The 25,054-nt window shown below is 47.1% G+C and overlaps 1 protein-coding gene across 6 annotated transcripts in view; it reads right to left on the bottom strand.

Annotated features, from left to right (window-relative positions):
* Positions 1 to 25,048, bottom strand: part of LOC119967834 (NACHT, LRR and PYD domains-containing protein 3-like) — a 125,438-nt gene extending 100,390 nt beyond the window's left edge. For all 6 annotated transcript variants that reach the window (XM_038800870.1, XM_038800867.1, XM_038800869.1 and 3 more), the window contains exons 1-5: positions 25,025 to 25,048; positions 19,259 to 19,351; positions 16,401 to 16,567; positions 13,999 to 14,170; positions 13,836 to 13,901 (exon numbers count right to left, since the gene is read on the bottom strand). In XM_038800870.1, coding sequence (XP_038656798.1) covers positions 13,836 to 13,901; positions 13,999 to 14,170; positions 16,401 to 16,567; positions 19,259 to 19,351; positions 25,025 to 25,043 — 517 coding nt within the window. In that variant the 5' untranslated portion in view covers positions 25,044 to 25,048. The remainder of the gene's footprint in view (positions 1 to 13,835; positions 13,902 to 13,998; positions 14,171 to 16,400; positions 16,568 to 19,258; positions 19,352 to 25,024) is intronic.
* Between the last annotated feature and the right edge of the window lie 6 nt (positions 25,049 to 25,054).

The raw sequence follows: 25,054 nt of genomic DNA, 5'->3' as shown, positions 1-25,054 counted from the left end.
AGGGAGGGCGCCAGAGGCAGGGAGGGCGCCAGAGGCAGGGAGGGCGCCAGAGGCAGGAGGGCGCCAGAGGCAGGGAGGGCGCCAGAGGCAGGGAGGGCGCCAGAGGCAGGGAGGGCGCCAGAGGCAGGGAGGGCGCCAGAGGCAGGGAGGGCGCCAGAGGCAGGGAGGGCGCCAGAGGCAGGGAGGGCGCCAGAGGCAGGGAGGGCGCCAGAGGCAGGGAGGGCGCCAGAGGCAGGGAGGGCGCCAGAGGCAGGGAGGGCGCCAGAGGCAGGGAGGGCGCCAGAGGCAGGGAGGGCGCCAGAGGCAGGGAGGGCGCCAGAGGCAGGGAGGGCGCCAGAGGCAGGGAGGGCGCCAGAGGCAGGGAGGGCGCCAGAGGCAGGGAGGGCGCCAGAGGCAGGGAGGGCGCCAGAGGCAGGGAGGGCGCCAGAGGCAGGGAGGGCGCCAGAGGCAGGGAGGGCGCCAGAGGCAGGGAGGGCGCCAGAGGCAGGGAGGGCGCCAGAGGCAGGGAGGGCGCCAGAGGCAGGGAGGGCGCCAGAGGCAGGGAGGGCGCCAGAGGCAGGGAGGGCGCCAGGAGGCAGGGAGGGCGCCAGAGGCAGGGAGGGCGCCAGAGGCAGGGAGGGCGCCAGAGGAGGGGAGGGCGCCAGAGGCAGGGAGGGCGCCAGAGGCAGGGAGGGCGCCAGAGGCAGGGAGGGCGCCAGAGGCAGGGAGGGCGCCAGAGGCAGGGAGGGCGCCAGAGGCAGGGAGGGCGCCAGAGGCAGGGAGGGCGCCAGAGGCAGGGAGGGGCGCTGAGGCAGGGAGGGCGCCAGAGGCAGGGAGGCGCCAGAGGCAGGGAGGGCGCCAGAGGCAGGGAGGGCGCCAGAGGCAGGGAGGGCGCCAGAGGCAGGGAGGGCGCCAGAGGCAGGGAGGGCGCCAGAGGCAGGGAGGGCGCCAGAGGCAGGGAGGGCGCCAGAGGCAGGGAGGGCGCCAGAGGCAGGGAGGGCGCCAGAGGCAGGGAGGGCGCCAGAGGCAGGGAGGGCGCCAGAGGCAGGGAGGGCGCCAGAGGCAGGGAGGGCGCCAGAGGCAGGGAGGGCGCCAGAGGCAGGGAGGGCGCCAGAGGCAGGGAGGGCGCCAGAGGCAGGGAGGGCGCCAGAGGCAGGGAGGGCGCCAGAGGCAGGGAGGGCGCCAGAGGCAGGGAGGGCGCCAGAGGCAGGGAGGGCGCCAGAGGCAGGGAGGGCGCCAGAGGCAGGGAGGGCGCCAGAGGCAGGGAGGGCGCCAGAGGCAGGGAGGGCGCCAGAGGCAGGGAGGGCGCCAGAGGCAGGGAGGGCGCCAGAGGCAGGGAGGGCGCCAGAGGCAGGGAGGGCGCCAGAGGCAGGGAGGGCGCCAGAGGCAGGGAGGGCGCCAGAGGCAGGGAGGGCGCCAGAGGCAGGGAGGGCGCCAGAGGCAGGGAGGGCGCCAGAGGCAGGGAGGGCGCCAGAGGCAGGGAGGGCGCCAGAGGCAGGGAGGGCGCCAGAGGCAGGGAGGGCGCCAGAGGCAGGGAGGGCGCCAGAGGCAGGGAGGGCGCCAGAGGCAGGGAGGGCGCCAGAGGCAGGGAGGGCGCCAGAGGCAGGGAGGGCGCCAGAGGCAGGGAGGGCGCCAGAGGCAGGGAGGGCGCCAGAGGCAGGGAGGGCGCCAGAGGCAGGGAGGGCGCCAGAGGCAGGGAGGGCGCCAGAGGCAGGGAGGGCGCCAGAGGCAGGGAGGGCGCCAGAGGCAGGGAGGGCGCCAGAGGGAGGGAGGGCGCCAGAGGGAGGGAGGGCGCCAGAGACAGGGAGAGGGCGAGAGACAGGGAGAGGGCGAGAGACAGGGAGAGGGCGAGAGACAGGGAGAGGGCGAGAGACAGGGAGAGGGCGAGAGACAGGGAGAGGGCGGAGACAGGGAGAGGGCGAGAGACAGGGAGAGGGCGAGAGACAGGGAGAGGGCGAGAGACAGGGAGAGGGCGAGAGACAGGGAGAGGGCGAGAGACAGGGAGAGGGCGAGAGACAGGGAGAGGGCGAGAGACAGGGAGAGGGCGAGAGACAGGGAGAGGGCGAGAGACAGGGAGAGGGCGAGAGACAGGGAGAGGGCGAGTGACAGAGAGGTACAGAGACAGAGCCGTTAACAAGACTGGGAGCAGCTTCACAGTGGGAACAGCCTGTCTTGGGACATTCGATCTACAGATGTCAGAGCCGTGTTGCCGGAGTAGACAGCACCTGGGGGAAGGTGAACCACAGCTGCCATGTCCTGGAAGAATTGGCACAACATGATACGAGAGAACACCCACTGGCCGATGCCCTGAAATGACAGTGGATCTGAACCTTTATGCGAGCGGCTTATTTCAGCACCAGTCATCTGTGTGGCATCTCCCAGTCAGCAACACATAAATGCATTAGGGAGGTTACAGATGCCGTTATACGAAGGTCCACATGTATTTTAGCTTGGACCGGGACCAAGACGGCAAGGCTTCACCCACTTAGCTGGCATGGCGCAGGTGCAGTGTATGATGGACTGGGTAAAGAACCTACCTCTGACATTCCTCCCTATATCTTCCACCTTAAATTTATGTCCCCTTGTAATGGTTTGTTCCACGAGGGAAAAATGTCTCTGACTGTCTATCTGTTCCCCTGATCATCTTATAAACCTCTCTCTAGTCGCCCCTCATCCTTCTCTGTTCTAATGATAAAAGGCCTAGCACACTCAACCTTTCCTCGTAAGACCTACTCTCCATTCCAGGCAACATCCTGGTAAATCTCCTTTGCACCTTTTCCAAAGCTTCCACATCCTTCCTAAAATGAGGTGACCAGAACTGCACACACTACCCCAAATATGGCCTTACCAAGGTTTAATACAGCTGCATCATCACCTCACGGCTCTCAAATTCAATCCCTCTGCTAATGAACGTTAGCCTTCTTCACAGCTCTGTCCACTTGAGTGGCAACGTTCAAACATCTATGAACATAGACCCCTAGATCTCTCTGCTCTTCCACATTGTCAAGAACCCCACCATTAACCCTGTATTCCGCATTCATATTTTTCCTTCCAAAATGGACAACCTCACACTTTTCAGGGTTAAACTCCATCTGCCACTTCTCATCCCAGCTCTGCATCCTATCTATGTCTCTTTGCAGCCGACAACAGCCCTCCTCACTATCCACAACTCCACCAATCTTCGTATCGTCTGCAAATTTACTGACCCACCCTTCAACTCCCTCATCCAAGTCATTAATGAAAATCACAAACAGCAGAGGACCCAGAACTGATCCCTGCGGTATGCCACTGATAACTGGGCTCCAGGCTGAATATTTGCCATCCACCACCACTCTGACTTCTATCGGTTAGCCAGTTCGTTATCCAACTGGCCAAATTGCCCACTATCCCATGCCTCTTTACTTTCTGCATAAGCCTACCATGGGGAACCTTATCAAAAACCTCACTAAAATCCATGTGCACTTGCCTTCATTCACATGTTTGGTCACCTCCTCAAAGAATTCAATAAGAGTTTCCTCCGGGTACTCTGGTTTCCTCCCACAGTCCAAACATGGTACATTAGGTGGATTAGTCATGTTAAATTGCCCCTTCACGTCCAAAAGATGTGCAGGCTAACTGGAGTTACAGGGGTAGGGTGGGAGGTGTGCCGAGGTGGGTGCACTTCCAGAGGGTCGGTGCAGACTCGAATGGCCTCCTTCTGCTCTGTGGGTATTCTATGGATTCTGGAGCCTAGATGACTGACCTCCAACAACCACAACTCATCTTCCTTTGTGCCAGGTATGAGGGTTAGCCCCGATTCCATTGACCAAATTTTGCTCACACTCCTTGATGCCACACTATGTCAAACACAGCCTTGATGTCTCATTTCACCTCTGAAATGCAGCTTTTTTGTCCATATTTGAACCAATGTTGTAGTGAGGTCAGGAGCTGAGTGACCCTGTTGTTACCGAAACTAAGATTCCAAGAGCCAGGTTATTACGAAGCAAATGCTGTCGATATCCCATTTCACTACTTGGCCAGGTTGGGTTTGTCCCGAGTTGTGTGTACAGGACATACCTGGGCAATTTTGCATATCGCCGGATAGATGGTGGTGTTGTAGCTCTACTGGAACACCTTGGCGAGGGGCATGGTAAGTACTGGAGCACAAGCCTTCAGTACTATTGACCTAATATTATCAGGGCCCATAGCCTTTGCTGGTTCCAATACACAATGTTTATTGATATCATGTGGAGTGAATCAAATTGGCTGAAGACTGGCATGTGATGTTGAGGGCCTCTCGAGGATGGCAAGATGAATCCTCCTCTCAGTACTTTTGGTTGATGATTGTTGCAAATGCTTCAGTCCCATCTTTTGCACAGATGTGCTGGGCTCCTCCATCATTGAGGATGGGGATATTTGTGGAGCCTCATCCACAAGTGACTTGTGTAATTGTCCAGCAACATTCACAACTAGAAATGCCAGGACTGCACAGCATAGGCCTGATCAGTTGGTTGTGGGATTGCTCAGTTCTGTCTAGTACTTGCTGCTTATACTATTTAGCACGCAAGTAGGCCTGCGTTGTTGTTGACACTCAGTTTTTCTACTTTTGCCTCCACCAGGGGGATTGCATTGTAGTATTGTGTGAAGCAAATAATGGCATGATGGGAAAACTAGTCAAGTCTTCTTGGTACAATTGAATTTAACCTAAGACACAGATTCATAATACACATAGACAGCATGTCCTGAGAGTCTAGATAAGGCTTGGAACTAGTAGTCTCAATACATAACAAGCTGAACAAGTGTCTCTTCCTGTATGTAAACAACTTCTTCCCTTTCTTAAAACAAAGACAAGATAATGATATGAAACTCAAGTCCCCTAAAGGTCAGAAGGTGACGCCATTGTAACGATTATTACTTATGTTTTACTTTCGATCAAATTCCTGACCAAGCTGTATTCATGTTATCTTGATCCTATAATGTATAAGAATCGCCTTCTTTTCTGTACTATCGCAGACTTGGGACGGACTCAGCAGTTTGTACTGACTGCCTTCCGACTCCAAGTATCAGCCATTTTCTGCTAGCAGTTCTAATTAGTGAATAAAGTTCAGTTTTGCTTATCTAATGAATGCTGTTTGAATTTCTCTATCACAGTCAAGACGCGGGGAAAATATAGAATACAACATTTGGCGCTGCGAGAAAAAATCCAATATCCTGAGTGAGCTTCCATGAGGGACTGAGAAAAAATGATCAAAGCCATGACCGGAGTAAAGAGACGGACGCCGGTACAAGGTAAGATTGACCTTGGTCTCTCTCTCTCTCGGATCTGTGCTGCGACCCCTCATCCCTGACAGAAGTAACTAAACAGGTGACGGTTCTCGAATCTAAATTTGACTGTGAGTACATTGTGTAATTAGCAGCAGGTCAGGGACCTTGTTGATCTCGTTTTTCATCCGCATCAGATTTATACAGGCTGTCAATAAATTTGGGTCAGGGACCCTTTGATTAAGTTTTGGGGTCAGGGACCCTGTCAATAAGTTTTGGGGTCAGGGACCCTGTCAATAATTTTTTCGGGTCAGGGACCCTGTCAGTAATGTTTTGGGGTCAAGGACCCTCCAATTTGATTTGGTACCAGAAATTTTGTTTGAGCGTTTTTTTTTGCCTGGGGCACATTTTACTGACATTATGCGACAAACTTTAGACAAAACTAGCGGCAACTCCCCTCTATTTTTCATGTGTTTAGAAACCCTTTCTCAAGAACGTAATATTCGAAGATTGGCTGCAGCGCTGCTTTAAACAATAAATTAGGTAACGATATCTGGCCAGTAGGTAACACAGGGAACTTGGAACTTTGACAATAGCATTGATGCAGGAAAAAAAAGCAATCTGGAAAAAAAATGCCGGTTTCAAATTGTTTAATTTTACAGTTGAAAGAAACAGTCCACTTAACGCAACGAACAATCACAGTGAGTTGGAGAGATAAAGCCCGCAAAAGAGATATTAATGAGTGTGTGAACGGTAAAGCGAAAAATTGGGAGACTTTAAAATTGTAATGTGAACTTTGGGATAGAAAACAGTCAAAATGATAAAAAGCAATTCGGCAATAACAAATCTCCTGCCGGCAGAAAAGTAGGACTGGCCAATCAGATTATAGGAAGGGAGGATCCTCCCAGTTGCTCTGGCATGCCGATGTTCCCATATTCAAGCGATACGGAAGACGAGGAGAATTTGAACCCTGGACCCCACCCTCATTTTGCGCTCCCCGATCTTGCAATTCCACTGTCCTAAGTCCTGACTCCCACTTCTGATCCCATTACCAATGAAACTCCTGCTAACATATCCCCCTTAGCGACACGCACTCGGTCACAGACGCAAGCCGTAAATATCGAACAACCCTTCTCTACGGAAAACATGATAATTGACTAAAAGATGTTGATTAAAAGGTCCACAATAAGGAAATTATTGAAGTGAAGTTAATAAGTTACCAATTTAGAAGCATGCTGGCAATAATGACTGGATTTTAACATTGCTTTTGAATGAAATTTAGTAGATAAGATGATGTTAACTAACTGCTGCTTGGAATGTTGTACTGGCCTTATTATGATAACAAGTGGTTCTTCTGAAGGACAACAATATGCATATTCGAATTGTTTTTAAACTAATGGCAAAACATTCATAATTCCTCTTGCAAATGTTCCCAAAGTTGTTCAGTTCACACTATATCAGTTTAAAAGAAAGTAACTTTACAAATAAGAGTAATTGAAATATGAATAAGTTTTTAGATTGCGTGAAAAGACGTAAATGGCATCACGCCAAGTTCTCCGCCCCTTAGATTCTGCAGGAAACATTAACCATTTCAACAGACAGTTGGTCTTTTCTGAATTGACAAAGAAAAAATACTTCTCAAAGAATAGCTAATACCTCTAAAATTAATCAGTGCAAATTGACTTAAATGGAATAACACGGATAAAGTTTTCGAAGGAGAATGAAAAATTTTTGATCAAAATTTGTCCGCAAGGACAAGGGCTGAATCCAAGAGAGAGAAAGAAAGACAGCGGAAGAGATTGAAGGAGAGAGAGAGAGAGCCAGCGACAAGAGACAGGAACTGTTAGAGAGAGCGAAAGAGAGCGAGCCAGGGAGAGGCAGAGATGGAGAGGTAGGCAGATAAAGAGAAAGAGCAACAAGAGTTCCAAAGACAGACAGAGTTATGTAGAGAGGGAGAGAGATAGATAAGAGAGAGAGGGAAAGAATTCATATTTCATTTTTCAGACTTTGACTTTAAAAATTATGTTTCAAGCTGTGATTATTTGAAAGAGGTAAAGAGATATCGATGCCAACATGGTCCTTGTTATTACTTGAAACCTTCGCGATAAAAGGTTCCCGTTAACTTTGTAAGGCGGGTGACATAGAATCTTTACGGTGTCATCTTCGAGCTGTTAATTGGTTTGCATGGAGCGCGATTACTCCGTGATTTAAATTATAATCTCCTGCAGATGCGGATAACTCTGCTTAATAACACATAAACAGGGCAAAAAGCGTGCGGACCCTGACATAAAACATCACACACGTAATTTCCTTAATCAATTGTTAAAATTGTAATCGGAAGGACCATCTGGCATCAGACAAAGTGTGCAATGGGTAAAACTTTAGATACAACTTTTTAAAATGGCAGCGTACTGCAAACGCTGTGTGAACAACTAAAAAGACTTAACAGTAATAGAAGCTCAACAAGTGATTTAGGAAAATAATAGGGTGTCAACTGCTAAAAAGTTAGTTGCTCTATGGAGGGAATATTGTCCAAAATTGAAGGATGCGTCCTTGTTAGCCAGCTGGCAGGATAAAGAATTAAAATTGAGTATAGAATTGACAGGTCTTGAAAACGGAATGCGCATATGGAAAAGAACCAAGTTAGGCTATCCACCTTGATTAGAAAGTTGCTGATTAGACACTGCAAATTCGGAGCGGTAATAAAGTGCATTGATAATGGTATGTTTATAGAACTGTCTCAAATACGAGGTCACCAGCTGCAGAATTTAATAACTTCTGTGCCTGCGCCTGATTGCTCTGTGTTCTATGCTGGCAGCTAACGTTAACCCTGAGTACCACTGTTTAAAACACCCGATAGAGTCCAGATGAGAGAATATAGTGACCCAAGGCTTGATAACCGCATTACCATATCACCTATCCCGCAGGCCCAGCTTCGAAACTTTCCCCTATTCACTATTCCACAGTGGTGGTAGATTGATTTTGCTCCCTCACACTTTTCACCTCCCTTAGATATTCCCAATCCACATGTCACTCTTTGCTACAATCATACAGTAACCTCGCCCGATTTGGAGAGCATTTACCAAGACAAAAGAAGGGTCTGCCTTTCTTGTCGATTTACCCCACAGCCTATGGCGTCAGTCGAGACTTGTATCACCCCACGTGACCCTTTCTGTCAACGAAGGCTACAATGCCAAGTCCTTGGGATTTCTGGCAGCTGCACTAAGAGGACAAGCTGATCCTTTCCTTAATGATAGTCAAACCCTACCCGCAGGCACTTTAGAATATTTTAAACGCCCATTTGTCCACATTGGCACACTGCACCATCATCATTCAACCCAATCTACAACTCCTGAACTACCCACAGATTTATGGGCAGCCTCCAAACACGAAGTTGGTCTCACTAATGTCCCTCCTGTTGTTATTAGAGTCAAACCTGATATGCCCTTACCCTCTATTTCACAGTACCCTTTGCGTCCCGAGGCTGAAAAAGGAGTCTCGGTCATGATTCAATCGTTCCTTCAACAGGGAATTTTGATACCATGCCAATCGCCCTGTAATACCCCGATTCTTCCAGTTCCTAAGATAGGAAGACCATCCGAATAGCGTTTAGTCCAAGACCTCCGGCTTATTAATCAGATAGTTGAACCCTTACATCCTATTGTCCCAAATCCAGCGATAATCCTTAGCAATGTCCCACCGGAAGCGACTATTTTTACCCTTGTTGATTTACAACATGCCTTTTTTGCGATACCCCTCGCCCCTGAATCACAGTATTTGTTTGCCTTTACATTTAAGGGGATGCAATACACTTGGACTAGGCTTCCACAGGGCTTCATTCAGTCTCCAACCCTTTTCTCACAGGCATTGCACTCCCAGTTAGCGACATTAGCACCTCCTGGTGGCTCCACCATCATTCAATATGTTGATGACTTACTCCTTGCCAGCCCTGATTTCATCACTAACCAGCGTGACACCTTTTACCTGCTCATCCGTCTCCATTCATGGGGATATGTGATCCCGCCCGCTAAAGTTCATAAAGGCCAACGACAGGTCAAATTTTTGGGTGTCCTAATTAGTGCTACTGATCGCTCCCTTACTCAAGAACGCATTACTCCTATCTTGCAGACCCCATTTCCTACATCGCCCAAGCAGATGCAAGCTTTTTTAGGATTAGTGAACTTTTGCAGACAATGGATTCCGAATGTTACTGTACATACTAAAGAATTAACTCCGTATTCCTGTCAAAATGCTCCTCTTAAGTTTGAACCACCTGATTCAGCAAAGCAATCTTTTATTACTCTGAAAAACACCCTGGCTACCGCCCCAGCACTAGGACGACCTATGTATGACAGACCTTTTCACCCAAATTCTTACTGCTGTCCATTTGTTAGTCCAGGCAGCCTCTAATCTAACCCTTCACCAACCAGTACAAGTGCATACTTCACACTATCGTGGCTCTCCTAACGTCTCAGCAAACCCAGCATCTGACTCAAGCGTGATTGAGCCGCTATGAGGTTTCACTATTGCAAAACCCCTACCTCTCTTTTCATTATTGTTCAACCTTAAATCCTGCTGTGTTCCTCGAATAGCCCCCCGATAACCTTGAGGACCCACCACACGATTGTTTGCTTCAGAATCACTTCCTTACCGCACCTCGCCCAGATCTAACAGACAGGCCTATTGATAATCCAGATCTAATTTTTTATGTTGATGGCAGTTCTTCCATTTCCCCATTTCCCGTCCCACAGTCGAAATATGCCGTGGTAACCGACACTGACGTGCAGGAAGCAACAGCCTTCCAGACCCCTGTCTCTGCACAACAAGCCGAGCTATTCGCCCTTACTCAAGCATGTATTTTGGCCACAGACAAAAGTACGAATGTTTACACTGATTCTAGATATGCCTTTGGCGTGACCCCATGATTTCGGCCGCCTCTGGCAACAGCGAGGTTTTCTCACTCTGTGGGAACTCCCATTCAAAATGCACTTTGGGTTAAAAATCTCCTCGATGCTATTCAGCTTCCCCGTCAATTGGCAGTTATTAAATGCGTTGCGCACACGAAGGGTGACACTCCTGTTCAATTAGGAAATGCCCGTGCTGATTCAGCTGCTAAAACTGCAGCTTCATCAACCTCTTTCATTGTTCCCAGTGGGGCTAATCAGGCTCTAAACCAGGTACCTGCATTACGGACGAAGGGCATGCCAGAGATAGCTGAAGTTCAAAATTTACAGAGGGACGCCTCTGATTCTGAGCGAACACTATGGAAGTCAATGAGGTGTTCGCACTCCTTGACACGAGACCTCTGGCTGACTCCAGTTGGTCAAGTTTGTATTCCGAATTCTTTATTGCCGTTACTTGTTAATTATTTGCATTCTTGTACCCATCTTGGCAAGGAGGGAGTGGTACAGCTACTCCTAAAAACTTGGTGGCACCCAGATTTGAATACAGCAGCGCAAACACGGCTGGATCGATGCGTCATTTGCATGAAACATAATAAGGGTAAAGGTATTAAAGGTCCTCCGGGACCACCCCCTTGCCAGATGATCTTTTTGCTTGTATACAGCTTGATTTTATTGAATTGCTAAAAGCACAGTGCTATAAATATTGTTTAGTAATAATCGATGTGTTTAATAAATGGATTGAAGTATTCCCCACCACTAATTGTATGGCACATACAGTAGTGAAGTTGTTGTTAACGGAAGTCATTTCTCGTTTTGGGGTACCCAAAATGGTGAGCTCAGACAATGGACCACATTTTGTAGCTCGGGTCAATACTGAATTGTGCAAAGCCCTTGTAATTAAACAGCAACTGCACTGCGCGTATCACCCGCAGGTAGCAGGAATTCTGGAAAGAGCCAACGGGACTTTAAAAGAAAAATTATCTAAATTAACTGAAGAAACTGAGTTAAATTGGCTAAAAGTATTACCCTTGGCACTGTTTCACATGCGAGTGACTCCCCATTCGCGGACTGGACTGTCAGCTGCAGAGATAGTCGATGGTCGGCCAATGAGGACTCCCTGGGATGCCCATGAAAAACCCCTAGAGGGAGTAGACCTCCATGTGATGGGGGAACAAATGCAGAACTATTTGAATCAATTAACACTTTCTTTGAAGTTTCTTCACTCACAGGTAAAACAGGCACATCTCCCAGTAATGACAGGGACAGCCGTCCCTCGATATCCAGTGGTCAAACCCGGTGACCTCGTGTTGGTAAAAAAACTGGGACAGAAAGAAACTAGGACAACGCTGGAGCGGACCATTCCTCGTACTACTGACGACACCAACTTCGGTCAAACTTGAAGGACGTTCAAGTTGGATACATCTATCCGATTGCAAGAAGATAGTCTCCAACCCAGACGAGAACACAGGATGAAGATCTTCAGTATAATTTTTGGACTTTCTGGACTATTTAGCCTCAATGGCCACCCGGTAGTAAAAAACGAACTAAATGAGACCTGCCTTCCAATACCTATTTACATATGTCATATCTTTACGCCGAAAAATTGAATATTAGCAAGTGTTGGGTTTGCACCCACATCCCTGTCCATTCAAGGGAAGGAATACCTCTCCAATCTCTCCCCCTTTCATACCGCAAACAGTTGAATGGATTTTACGACAAAATCAAACAGGAATCAGGGGAGATAGAGGGAATATGAAAATATGGAGATCTGTTGGCTATGACATGACTAAATTTTCAGCTTCATATCAACTTACCTATAATCCACCCTCCACCCTCTTAACTCCACCCTCCCTCACTGCCCACTCGTATAATGTTCAAGGTTCCATATGTTTTAATAAAACAGGGAAAGGAAAGTTAATGGGGCAAAGTAGGTGCAACCTACCAATACAATCCCCTGGATGACATCAGCTGATGATTTTACAGCCTACAATGGAACCTATTTCATATGCAGCACTAAAGCATATCCGTGGCTCCCCATTGATTGGACAGGATCCTGCTTTTTGGGATATGTCATACCCCAAATGCATCACCGACCCATCCTTAAGCACTCCCACTCGCGAGCAAAAAGAACAATTTCTAAAACGGAACGGGCAAGGCATGAACAAACTGATCTACATGGCCTCAGCATTGGAACATCTGGCAAACGTAACGGCAACAGAAGCCAGGGACACTAGACAAGCACTGGCCGAGGTCTCAGCTGAGCTAGTGGCTGTCCGGACCGTGGCATTACAAAATCGACTGGCTTTGGATTATCTGTTAGCCTCGCAGGGAGGAACGTGCGCTATCATAGGCCACGAGTGCTGTACTTACATTCCAGATGGCTCTGAAAATATCACTAACCTGGCCGACCATATTAAGAAACAGGCTGCTCAAATTCAGGAAATTGGCAGTGAATTTTACGACTATAACCCGCCGGGTTGGCTAGGGTGATTGGGTCATGGATTATTTGATTGGATCTTTAAGGCCTTTTTTCTACTTCTACTAATGCTATTAGGGATAGGATTGCTTGCCTGCTTGTGTAAATGCATTTTCAAACGAATCATGGATATACCTATTTAGCTGGTTGTCATGATATGACAAAAGGGGGGAGTGTAGTATTGTGTGAAGCAAATAATGGCATGATGGGAAAACTAGTCAAGTCTTCTTGGTACAATTGAATTAACCTAAGACACAGATTCATAATACACATAGACAGCATGTCCTGAGAGTCTAGATAAGGCTTGGAACTAGTAGTCTCAATACATAACAAGCTGAACAAGTGTCTCTTCCTGTATGTAAACAACTTCTTCCCTTTCTTAAAACAAAGACAAGATAATGATATGAAACTCAAGTCCCCTAAAGGTCAGAAGGTGACGCCATTGTAACGATTATTACTTATGTTTTACTTTCGATCAAATTCCTGACCAAGCTGTATTCATGTTATCTTGATCCTATAATGTATAAGAATCGCCTTCTTTTCTGTACTATCGCAGACTTGGGACGGACTCAGCAGTTTGTACTGACTGCCTTCCGACTCCAAGTATCAGCCATTTTCTGCTAGCAGTTCTAATTAGTGAATAAAGTTCAGTTTTGCTTATCTAATGAATGCTGTTTGAATTTCTCTATCACAGTCAAGACGCGGGGAAAATATAGAATACAACAGCATGGCCCTTGAAGGCAGCAGGGTCAAGACGTGGGAGGGAGCAGTGGGAATAAGTGTTTAGCCCCAATGGTCCAATCCTTGCAAAGTTGGTTTGACTTTCTAGACCATGTGGGTTTTTCCTGCTCAATGTTTTGATTTGTTTATGGTGGGAATGATTTCTCAGGTGCAGAGAACCTTCAACATCTGCCCTAAGATTTACTGTGCACGCAGAGCATTTGACACACACAGGATATTTATATCAAGATTCACGGGATAGTGGAATTCTGTTAGGTGTATAAAACATTTCAGAAATAATAGTTATCCGCAGCTGGATGAAGTGAAAACATGCAATGGCCACACATTTACAGAATACGAGAGAAATTATATGAATCTATGTGTATCCGAATTATGTTCAACCCTATTTGCCCAGCTATTAACTTTCTGATTCTCACAATCTGACAATCTCTTGAATAAAGTCAATACATCCAAATCTCAAATGAAATTGTTTGAAATATCATTTCATTTCTTACCTTTCAGGTGACTGGATAATTCGGATAAATCGTGTGCGATGTCCATATAACCAAACGGATCAGAACCTGTTTAAATCAATTAGCTTCAATCAATCTGTGTAATATTACAGGAATATCTGCAGTGTTTGAATCTCAAACTAAATTCACTGTGATTTAACCATACCATGTTCCTGTATCACTTTCAGTATTTTATCCAGCTTTGGGACCCCATGACGCATTTTCACAAAGGATTCCCACATCACCCTTCGGGCCAGAGATCCTTTCTCCATCACCAGATTTAGGAGAAGTTTGGAACTGTCCACCCGGTTTCCCTGCTCCACAAGCTCAGTGATTTTCTGTAAAGAATAAGAATGAATATATTGAGCAGAATGAAAGATAAACATTAAGAATGAGAAGGAAAAGGATCTGCGCAGTGATGGGATCTCCTTGTTTTGAGCATAAGAAGCAGTTGTCGCTGAGCTGGGTTCTGATCCATAATGGACATGGGCTGAAAATCCTCTTCACATCTCTTTGCAGTCATTAACTGTAAATGTGAAATAATTAAACTGGAAATCATAAATATATACAAGTTTTAAGTTTACTAAGTTAAAAAAAAACACACCCCACCAAAACAGAACCAATACAAAAAAGACCCAAAACAACTCCCCGTGCCCCCCAAAATTCTACTTACCCCCGCCTCCTCCCCCCACCTAGCATCTGACAGTGGCCAACTTTTTGAAATACAGAATGAACGGGTGCCACCTTTTGTAAAACCCCTCTCGAGGTAAACTTAACTTTTTCAAGGCATTGGAACTCCATTAAGTCTCCCAGCCATACTGAGACACAGGGAAGAGAAGCTGACCTCCTCCCAACAGCACCCACCAATGAGCATTCATCAATGCTTGGCCACCGGCCCACACAGCTCCAGCAGGCCTGACAGCCCAGATATGGCCCGAGGGGATTGGGCTCCACATCCATTTGCATGATTGCCTATATGCTGAAGAATGAGCCCCAAAACCTCCCCAGCTCTGAACAAGACCAGAACATATGAACGTTATTGGCCGGGCCCCTCCCACTTGTCCTCCACTCTCTCAAACAACCGGCTCATCCTCGACCTCATTAAATGCGCCCTTTTCACCACCTTTAACTGAGGGTTCAACAACATTCAGGGTTTAACTGAATCAACCCTAATCTCGCAAATGTCTTTGTGGCATTCACCTTGCTCAACACTTCACAGCCTCGTCCAGTGCCATTCAAATTCCTCCTCCCACTTAACCTAACCCCCTCCAGCGGCACCATAACCTCTTTCAGAATCCTTCCATAAATCCCCAAGGTACCCCCTCCTGCATGCCCGCCACCGCCAGCACACTCTTTAACAACAAGGAAGTCGGCATCACTAGGAATGTCGGAAAGATCTTCCTCGCAAAATCCTGCACATACCGGAAAGCTTCGGACCTTGAGATCTCAAACTTCTCGGTTAACTCCTCCAAACTCGTGAACTGCCCCTCCAGGAATAAATCCCTCATTCCTACGATCCCCTTGTTCTCCCAACCCTGGAACATGCCATCTAATCCAGCTGGTTCAAACAGACGTTTTGCATAAATCAGCATCATCTTAGACACTGCCCCTAGTTATAATGCTGCTGAAATTCTCTCCAATCTTGAGTCGTTACCACCTACGGAATGCCCGAGTATTTCACTGGGGAGAACAGGAGTAGCTTCATGACCAGTGCTTACAACCTCGGCCCCCGACATGAACCAGACTCCACCGTAACCAAAATTTCCTCTTGGACCCTGTACCAGCCCAGTGTTCGCTGCCCAGTGGTAATAAATCAAATTTGGCAGAGAAAAACCACCCGACTGCCTTCCTCTCTCAAGCACGGCTTTCCAAATTCTGGCAACCTTGCCCACCCAAATAAACAAGGTAATCAATTGCTCTACCCTAAGAAAAATGCCTTTGACAAAAACACTGGCGGGTATTGGAATAAAAATTTAAATTCTGGTAAATATTCATTGCGTTTGAACCTGGACGGCCAATGACAAAGGAAGGCTATTCCACCTCTGCAAATCCACCTTGACCCTACCCATCAGGCTCGTGAAGTTCAATTTCCGGAGCCGGGCCCAATCACGCACCGCCTGCACCCCCAGATACTTGAAATGGGGAGGTCGCCACCCGAAACAACAACAAATCTGCATTGGGAGGGAGGTATTAGCAGTTTTAGTTGGTTTAAAAGTTGGGCTGCTGTGTGAGAAGTCAGATTTCAGGGGCTCTGATGCTAATCTTCAAATCCTCTCTGACTACAGGTGAGGTGCCAAAGAACAGGTTTCCTCCCACAAGTCCCAAAAGACGTGTTTGTTAGGAATTTGAACATTCTGAATTCTCCCTCCGTGTATACGAGCAGGCGCCAGAATGTGGAGACTAGGGGCTTTTCACAGCAATTTCATTACGGTGTTAATGTAAGCCTACTTGTGACAATAAAGATTATTATCAAGGTAGAATCTGGTCTTTTATCATCCATTGTTAATATATCCTGCAAATTCTCCAATGTTAAATACTTCAAAGTCTTTCTTTGCCCCTCCCACTTACCTGATATTCTTGTGCACTGAAAACCGACTTGTCTGTCAACAACATGCTGATTCCAGCCACCCCTTCTTCAATTGCCTGTTCTAATCTGTCCCAGTAGAATTTCATCAACTTGAACAATTGGTAATCATCGGACTTTATCAAGAACTCAGTGAATACAGAGTTCAGATCTGTGAACACAAATGGAGAAAACCAAACACATCATTAACTTTCCATCCATGATGGTACACTTCCTCTACAGGAGGCGACTGAATCCTCCTCTGAGCCACATTATCAAACACTTTCTGGGAACCCAAAAACATTGCGATAGCATTGTCGACCGTACTAATATAACCACCATTGCCCCAAATCCCTTCATATAAATGGTTATCGAGGGTATCAATTTCAAATTTATGATCAGTTTGTTTAATCGTTCGCTGGATGAGCAGGTTTTGGCAGGGCCAGAATTTGTTACCTATCCTTAATTGCCATTGAAAAGGTGGTGAGACGCCTTCTTGAAATGCTGCAATGTATCTGGTACATATATACTCTGTACTTCTGCGAATGTATTTCCAGGGCTTCTATCCAGTAACAGTGAAGGAAAATATGAGGTTGTTTGCTTTGGCAGGAAGAATAAAAGTCCGACAATTACTTAAATGGAGAATGGCTGCAGAATTCCAAGTTGCAGAGGGTGTCCAAGTGCAGGAGTCACAAGGAATTAATCTGCAGGTACAGCAAATAAGAAAAAAATTAGTGGAACGCTTTCCTTTTTTTAACGAGGGGAATTGAACATAAAAGTAAGGATGTTATGTTTCAGGCAGTGAAACCACATCTTGAATATTTTTGAAAATGTGTTCATTTTTCCGGACGTGGGCTTCACTGGCTTGGCCAGCATTTTTTGCCCATCCCTAATTGCCCTCAAGAAGGTGGCGGTCAGCTGCCTTCTTGAACCACTGCAGTCCATGTAGAGTAGGTCCACCCACAGTACTGTTCGGAACTTGTAGTACTCTGTAGAGTAACTTATGGTGATGGTGTGATTGTGTAACTAACATTGTATGAATGCGAATAAATACTGTTTGATTTAAACAGGTAAACTAGCGGTCATTAGTCCTCTGAATATGGATTAAGACACATTGTGGTAGCAACAATGTAGAGTAGGTGCGCTCACAGTGCTGTTAGGGAGGGAGTTCCAGGATTTTGACCCAGCAACAGTGAAGGAGCGACAATATATTTCCAAGTCAGGATGGTGAGTGACTTGGAGAGGAACCTCAAGGTCGTAGTGATCCAGGAATCTGCTGCCCCTGTCCTTGGAGATGGTAGTGGTCATGGATTTGGAAGGTGCTGCCGAAGAAGCCTTGGTGAGTTTCTACAGTGCATCTTGTAGATGGCACACTGCAACTGTGCGTCTGTGGTGGAGGAGTGAAATTTTGTGGAAGGGGTGCCAATCAAGCTGGCTGGATGGTGTAGAGCTTCTTGTGCGTTGTTGGAGCTGCACGCATGCAGGCTAGTGGAGCGTATTCCATCACACTCCTAACCTATGCCTTGCAGATGGTGACAGGCTTTGGGGAGTCAGGTGAGATACTACCCACAGGATTCCGAGCCCTTGATCTGCTCTGGTAGCCATATTGTGTGTGCAGCTTGGTCTCCTTAAAGGGAAGATGCAAATACATTGGAGGTGGTTCAGAGGCGACACTTGGAATGTGCAGGCTGTCGGAGGAGGAAAGGTTAGGTACACAGGTTAGTTTCCCTGTTTAGAAGAGCATGGGTCGACATGGTTAAATGAAGATGATCCTGAATGGTATGAACAAGGTGGTCATGGAAAGAATATTTCCAGAACTAGGGGTATAGTTTTATCAGGGGTTGCCCTTTTCGGAACAAGAGGAGAACTTTTTTCCTGAGCGTTGTGCGACTCTGTAACTCTCCGCATCAAAATGACGTGGAAGCGGAGTGAATTGAATATTTTTAAGGTGGAGGTACATAGAGTTAGATAAAGGAATCAAACATTAGTGAGGATAGATGGGAACATGAAATTCAACACAAATATATCAGCAATGATCTTACTGAATTGCAGGAGCAGGCTCGAGGGGGCGAATGATCTACTATCTTACTTCATAGTTCGTATGAATTTTTCGTTTTCACTTTTCCATTTATCTTTCCTGTAAAACCATTATTCTTCCTGGATTCATATCACGGCCGTTCCAACCCTTCCTCCTAAACCCAAGAATGAGAAGCTCTCCCTCCTTCTCCAACATTGCAGCTGCACATTAACGAGCCTCACCATTTTCCTCCTTCATTGGCCCAGAACAAAACAATCCAAATATCACAAATCCGTGGTCTGTTTTCACATCGTGCTTCCATTTTAACATTCCACTATCAATATATTTCTGTGTTACTACTTTTGAACATGGATATCCCCCAGTCTCTGCTCCTTCTTCTCCGAGATGGTTCCACCAATTCCAGAATGTTCTTTCCCTCTGACACCAGGGAGGTAATCTACTATCTGTCACTTTCTTAGGGCTGTAAAAGAATGTCTATTCCAACTGACCATAGAATCTCACTCTCCTACTCTTGTGGCCCACCACCTCGTAACCCCAACCCCTAGAGGTGGTCTCCGGTGTCACACTGTTGCTCAGGAAGACCCTTCTCACGAGTCACTGTCTCAGTCCACCTTACAGTCCCCAATACCAGGTATCTATTGGACAGTTTTCAGAACACAGGGGCTTCCTGCAACTTGTGATGACCCCCTATGATAGTCACTCACTTCCCTCTTGCCATTCAGTCCCTGTATTGTTCCCTCTTCCTGTGCGAGATGCAGATTTATTGCACAAGACATGGTCTCTCTAACAGGACAGACGTTATATTTGAAGTGTTTTCTGACCTACCTGTGTCCATTCTCATTCGTTTTGATGTTGGATCTGCTCCTTCATTTGAACCTCCAGCCATGATATTGACAGGCATTCCCAGATTCTGATACTCTGTAATAAGTAATATCAATAGGAGGGCAAGATGTAAGTATTAAAATGAGAACGAGAAGTTCAAGTGAAGTGACTTTAGGATATCTCTCAGAATATTACAATCCATAGATGCCATGGTGATATCAGTGGTATATTTGACAGCTGTTGTACAACCCCAGCACGACCCACAACCCACATCCACCGACTAGGTACACCTTCCCCGGGTTACACAGTCTGATCTCCTGGCTCCATGCTCCCCGGGTTACACACTGTCTGATCTCATGGCTCCTTCCTCCCCGGGTTACACACTGTCTGATCTCATTGGCTCCATCCTCCCCGGTTACACACTGTCTGATCTCACTGGCTCATGCTCCCCGGGTTGACACACTGTCCTGATCTCACTGGCGCCATCCTCACCGGTTACACACTGTCTGATCTCACTGGCTCCATCCTCCCCAGTTACACACTGTCGGATCTCACTGGCTCCATCCTCCCCGGGTTACACGGTCTGATCTCACTGACTCCATCTCCCCGGGTTTACACACTGTCTGATCTCACTGGCTCCATCCTCCCCGGGTTACACACTGTCTGATCTCACTGGCTCCATCCTCCCGGGTTACACACTGTCTGATCTCACTGGCTCCATCCTCCCGGGTTACACACTGTCTGATCTCACTGGCTCCATCCTCCCCGGGTTACACACTGTCTGATCTCACTGGCTCCATCCTCCCCGGTTACACTCTGATCTCACTGGCTCCATCCTCCCCGGGTTACACACTGTCTGATCTCACTGGCTCCGTCCTCCCCGGGTTACACACTGTCTGATCTCACTGGCTCCATCCTCCCCCTTACACACTGTCTGATCTCACTGGCTCCATCCTCCCCGGGTTACACACTGTCTGATCTCACTGGCTCCATCCTCCCCGGGTTACACACTGTCTGATCTCACTGGCTCCATCCTCCCCGGGTTACACACTGTCTGATCTCACTGGCTCCATCCTACCCGGGTTACACACTGTCTGATCTCACTGGCTCCATCCTCCCCGGGTTACACACTGTCTGACACTGACTCCATCCTCCCCGGGTTACACACTGTCTGATCTCACTGGCTCCATCCTCCCCGGGTTACACACTGTCTGATCTCACTGGCTCCATCCTCCCCAGGTTACACACTGTCTGATCTCACTGGCTCCATCCTTCCCGGTTACACACTGTCTGATCTCACTGGCTCCATCCTCCCCGGGTTACACACTGTCTGATCTCACTGGCTCCATCCTCCCCGGGTTACACACTGTCTGATCTCACTGGCTCCATCCTCCCCGGGTTACACACTGTCTGATCTCACTGGCTCCATCCTTCCCGGGTTACACACTGTCTGATCTCACTGGCTCCATCCTCCCCGGGTTACACACTGTCTGATCTCACTGGCTCCATCCTCCCCGGGTTACACCTGTCTGATCTCACTGGCTCCATCCTCCCCGGGTTACACACTGTCTGATCTCACTGGCTCCATCCTCCCCGGGTTACACACTGTCTGATCTCACTGGCTCCATCCTCCCCGGGTTACACACTGTCTGATCTCACTGGCTCCATCCATCCCGGGTTACACACTGTCTGATCTCACTGAGCTTATTTGTCCTTTAGATTTTAAAGCTTTTATTCAAAGAGCTATTTAAATATTGCTAATTAAATGTACAATTCTTGAGGAAATTCAGTAAAAACAGTTACACGATTTAGCACAAATTGTTGCACAGGATTGTTTCTGTGCAATTGTGGAAAGCGAATTTCACACAAAAATAAGCATAACACCGATTTGAATTTTAGTGGGTGGGAGGATGAGCTGTGAGGAGGCTGCAGAGATGTTTCAGGGGGATTTGGACAGGCTGAGTGAGTGGGCACATGCATGGCAGGTGCAGTATAATGTGGATAAATGTGAGGCTCTGTGTTTCGGTAGCAAAATAGGAAGGCAGATTATTATTTGAATTCAGAGAGGCGGAATACTCAGCGAGACCTTAATGTCCTTGTGCATCAGTCGCTGCAAGTAAGCAGACAGGTACAGCAGGCAGTAAAGAAGGCAAATAGTATGTTGGCCTTCATAGCGAGAAATTTGAGTATAGCAGGAGGGATGATTTGCTGCAATTGTATCGGGTATTGGTGAGGCCACACCTGGAGTAGTGTGTGCAGTTTTGTTTGCCCTTATCGGAGGAAGGATGTTATTGCCATGGAGGGAGTGCAGCAAAGATTACCAGGCTGATTCCTGGGATGGAGGACAGCCACATGAAGAGAGACTAAATCGGTTAGGATTATATTGATTGGGGTTTAGAAGACTAAGAGGTGATCTCGTAGAAACACAAAATTCTATCAGGATTATACAGGGTAGATTCAGAAGAATGTTCCCGATTGTGGGGGTCATAGATTGAGGATAAGGGGTAAACCTTTCGGACTGCGATGAGGAGAAGTTTAATCAACTACGAGAGTGGTGAATCTGTGGAGTTTGCGACCACAACAAGTAGTCGATGCCAAAGCATTGTGTGCTTTCAAGAAGGAATTTATATAGCTCTTAGGGCAAAAGGGATATTGGTGTGTGTGTGGGTGGGGGTGGGGGGGAGATCAGGGTATTGAACTTGATGATCAGCCATGATCATAATAAGGCAGAGCAGGCCGAATGATCTCCTTCTGCTTCTATTTCCTATGTTCCAATGTATATCATAAAAGTCATAACATGCCCATTCTCTTGAGTTGCTGATCAGCCACATGTCACCAGCATTTCCATTTTAATCTCTCAATGTTGTGGAATACGCATATACAAACAAAACATATTTAGCCAACAAAACACAAGCTTCACTGTGTTGTTTATTTAAATAGAAGCCGGGGTGTCACGGTGATGCAGTGGTTTAGCACTGTTGCCTCACGGCACAGAGGACCCGGGTTCGATCCCGGCCCGGGTCACTGTCCGTGTGGAGTTTGCACATTCTCCCGGGTGTTATCTTATAAAACACATTAATCTTAAAGTTTATTCACTCAAATACAATACCTGCAGCCCTCTGGCATCTTATCCAACTGCAATTCTGTGATCTGGAGTGAAGATTGTAAATGCTGACATTAACAGGTTCCCGAATGCAAACTCTCTCCAGTTGTCACTGTGCAGTACGATAGCACAGTTGCTCACACAATTGCTTCACAGCTCCAGGGTACCAGATTCAATTCCTGGCTTTGCCCCTCTCTGTGCGGAGTCTGCACGTTCTCTCCGTGTTTGTGTGGGTTTCCTCTAGATGCTCCAGTTTCCTCCCATAGTCCAAAGATGAACTTGTTAGGTGGATTGGCCATGCTAAATTGCCCCTTCGTGTCCAAAAAGGTGAGGTGAAGTTGCTGGATACGGGGATAGGGTGGAGGCGTGGGCTTGGGTGGGTGCTCTTTCCAAGGGCCGGTGCAGACTCAATGGGCTGAATGGCCTCCCTCTGCACTGTAAATTCTATGATTCTATGATTCATGACACAAGCTCCTGTTTCAGACGGGCTCGGGAGGGGCAAGTGACCAATTGATTTTTTCCATTCTTAGCACTGGGACACAAATTGTCATCACACCCGACACCAGCCATCTCAACACAGCAAGATCAACAACTGTAAAACAGTTTACTAGTACAGTGACTGATACTTCCATACTTTGAACCATCAGATTTTGCACATTTAAATTAATTTTGTAAAATTATTTTACTGATTCGATACATAGCTGTGAATAAATAAGTATTGCTCCGACCCTCATGGAGGGCAATAGACAAATTCCCCAAACTCCCCCAACAAACTGATGGACCGGATTTCACTTAAACCATTTACTGCAACGATCAAATGAAAATTGAAAAATGAATTTAACCGACAAACTATATTTCAATAAAACAGTAAATTTCAGTGGCTGATAGAAAGATAGGTCGAAATGAATTGTGTCTTCAGTATTTAGAATTCTCAATGACCGAGATCCACAGCTCTCATGCCCCAAGAAAAGATTCAGTTCCTTTATTCATACAGGAGATCTGACCAAAATCCCTTCAGGCAGCAGTCTTATCATACCCAATTTCCACAGGTACCCCAAAAGGCACAGCAAACCTTTCACGATCCATCACTGCTTGGTTCCCCAAAGCAGCCTTTTTGGTTTTGTGTCCCAGCTGCCTGTGACTTCATCCTTTCTCCCATTCATAGTTTCACAATTTTATTGCTGAACGCTCACCCTGAACAGAAACTGTAGCGATGTAAAATGGTCACCTGCAAAGGACCATGGGAATTGTGGTCAATTTGTGACACAAGACAGGTACAGAGCCTCTGTGCATTGTGCAAAGAAACCAGACTTGACTGAAACTTGCATCCATTAAGAATCAATCACCATTTTCCGCAAGACAATAGCATTTGCATTAAGGACCATCAACGACAGCACACTAACCGGCGCCACCCCGCCCCCCCTTATTTGGAAAGGCCTACGTGCCTGGGACAATAATAGCTAGGAACCTCCCAGCCATTGAGGTATCCGCCCCCTAATTGGCTAAGATCGATGAGGGTGATCGAAACCCTATCATCCATTGGGTCTGGAGTAAGGGCCGCCCAAAAGGGCGCGAAAGAGACGAAGGATAAAAAGCCCTGCGCACTCGCGATCGGTCTCTTTTGGGACTGGCCTGTGTGCGACCAACACATAACAACCATGTAGCATAACAACCATGTTCAAGGATCCACGACCATTCCTGAAGAGTCCAGCTGAGACGAACCCAACAACTTCCAACCGACCACGTGGACCCAGTTAAAGGCCTTATCACGCACAGTGCTGGTCACTCGAAGTTAAGCAAAGGTCATCTTCGTTGTAGTTTAGTGTGGAGACACATGTATTATTGCATAGAGATACAAGTCTTGTGTTATTAATAAACTCTGTTTTTGAGCTACATACTGGTTGTGTGGTCATTTAGTCAATCTAAGAAACAGCTTGTGGTTCACATAAAGGGTAAAAAGGCAACAAAACCATCACCGAGAACTCTGCCTGATTTCAATACCAGGACTTTCGACTCTTTCTTCGGAACACAACAAGAGTTGTAACTCTGTATGACAAGCTGTAACTCCAAACCCAGTTATCTCCAATTTACCTTTTGTGGTCAGTTAGCTCTCATCTCCACCTAGCTCTCATCTCCATCCCAGCCCAAGTACCGATTCCTTGCCCAAAAGTGAGCTCAGAGAAATCCAATTCCCCACACCCACGTCAAAACAACTTCTCAGTTTCACTTTGCACGTTCCAAAAACAGTCCACAGGGACGGCACAGTTAGTACAGTGGGTAGCACTGTTGTTTCACAGCGCCAGGGACCTGGGTTCAATTCCCAGCTTGGGTCACTGTCTGTGCAGAATCTGCACGTTCTCCCCATTTCTGCTCTGGGTGCTCCGGGTTTCCTCCCACAAGTCCCGAAAGACGTCGTTAGGTGAATTGGATAGTCTGAATTCTCTCTCTCTCTGTACCCAAACAGCCGCCGGATGTGGCAACTGGGAGATTTTCACAGTAACTTAATTGCAGTGTTAATGTAAGCCTGCTTGTGACAATAAAAGATTATGCATTTTTTGCCTAAGGAATAAATGTTTCATTCCCCATTACTATTACATTTAATAAATATTCCAACACGAACAATAAAAACACAGCTTCACACTTAAGGAATCCTGCATGTAACGTACCACTTTGGCTGTGTTTCATAGCATGTTGTC

The sequence above is a fragment of the Scyliorhinus canicula genome, chromosome 6 (assembly GCF_902713615.1).
Source record: "Scyliorhinus canicula chromosome 6, sScyCan1.1, whole genome shotgun sequence".
Taxonomy (NCBI): domain Eukaryota; kingdom Metazoa; phylum Chordata; class Chondrichthyes; order Carcharhiniformes; family Scyliorhinidae; genus Scyliorhinus; species Scyliorhinus canicula.
The sequence above is the reverse complement of the archived record's forward strand: the minus strand, read 5'-3'. Positions and strand labels throughout refer to the sequence as shown.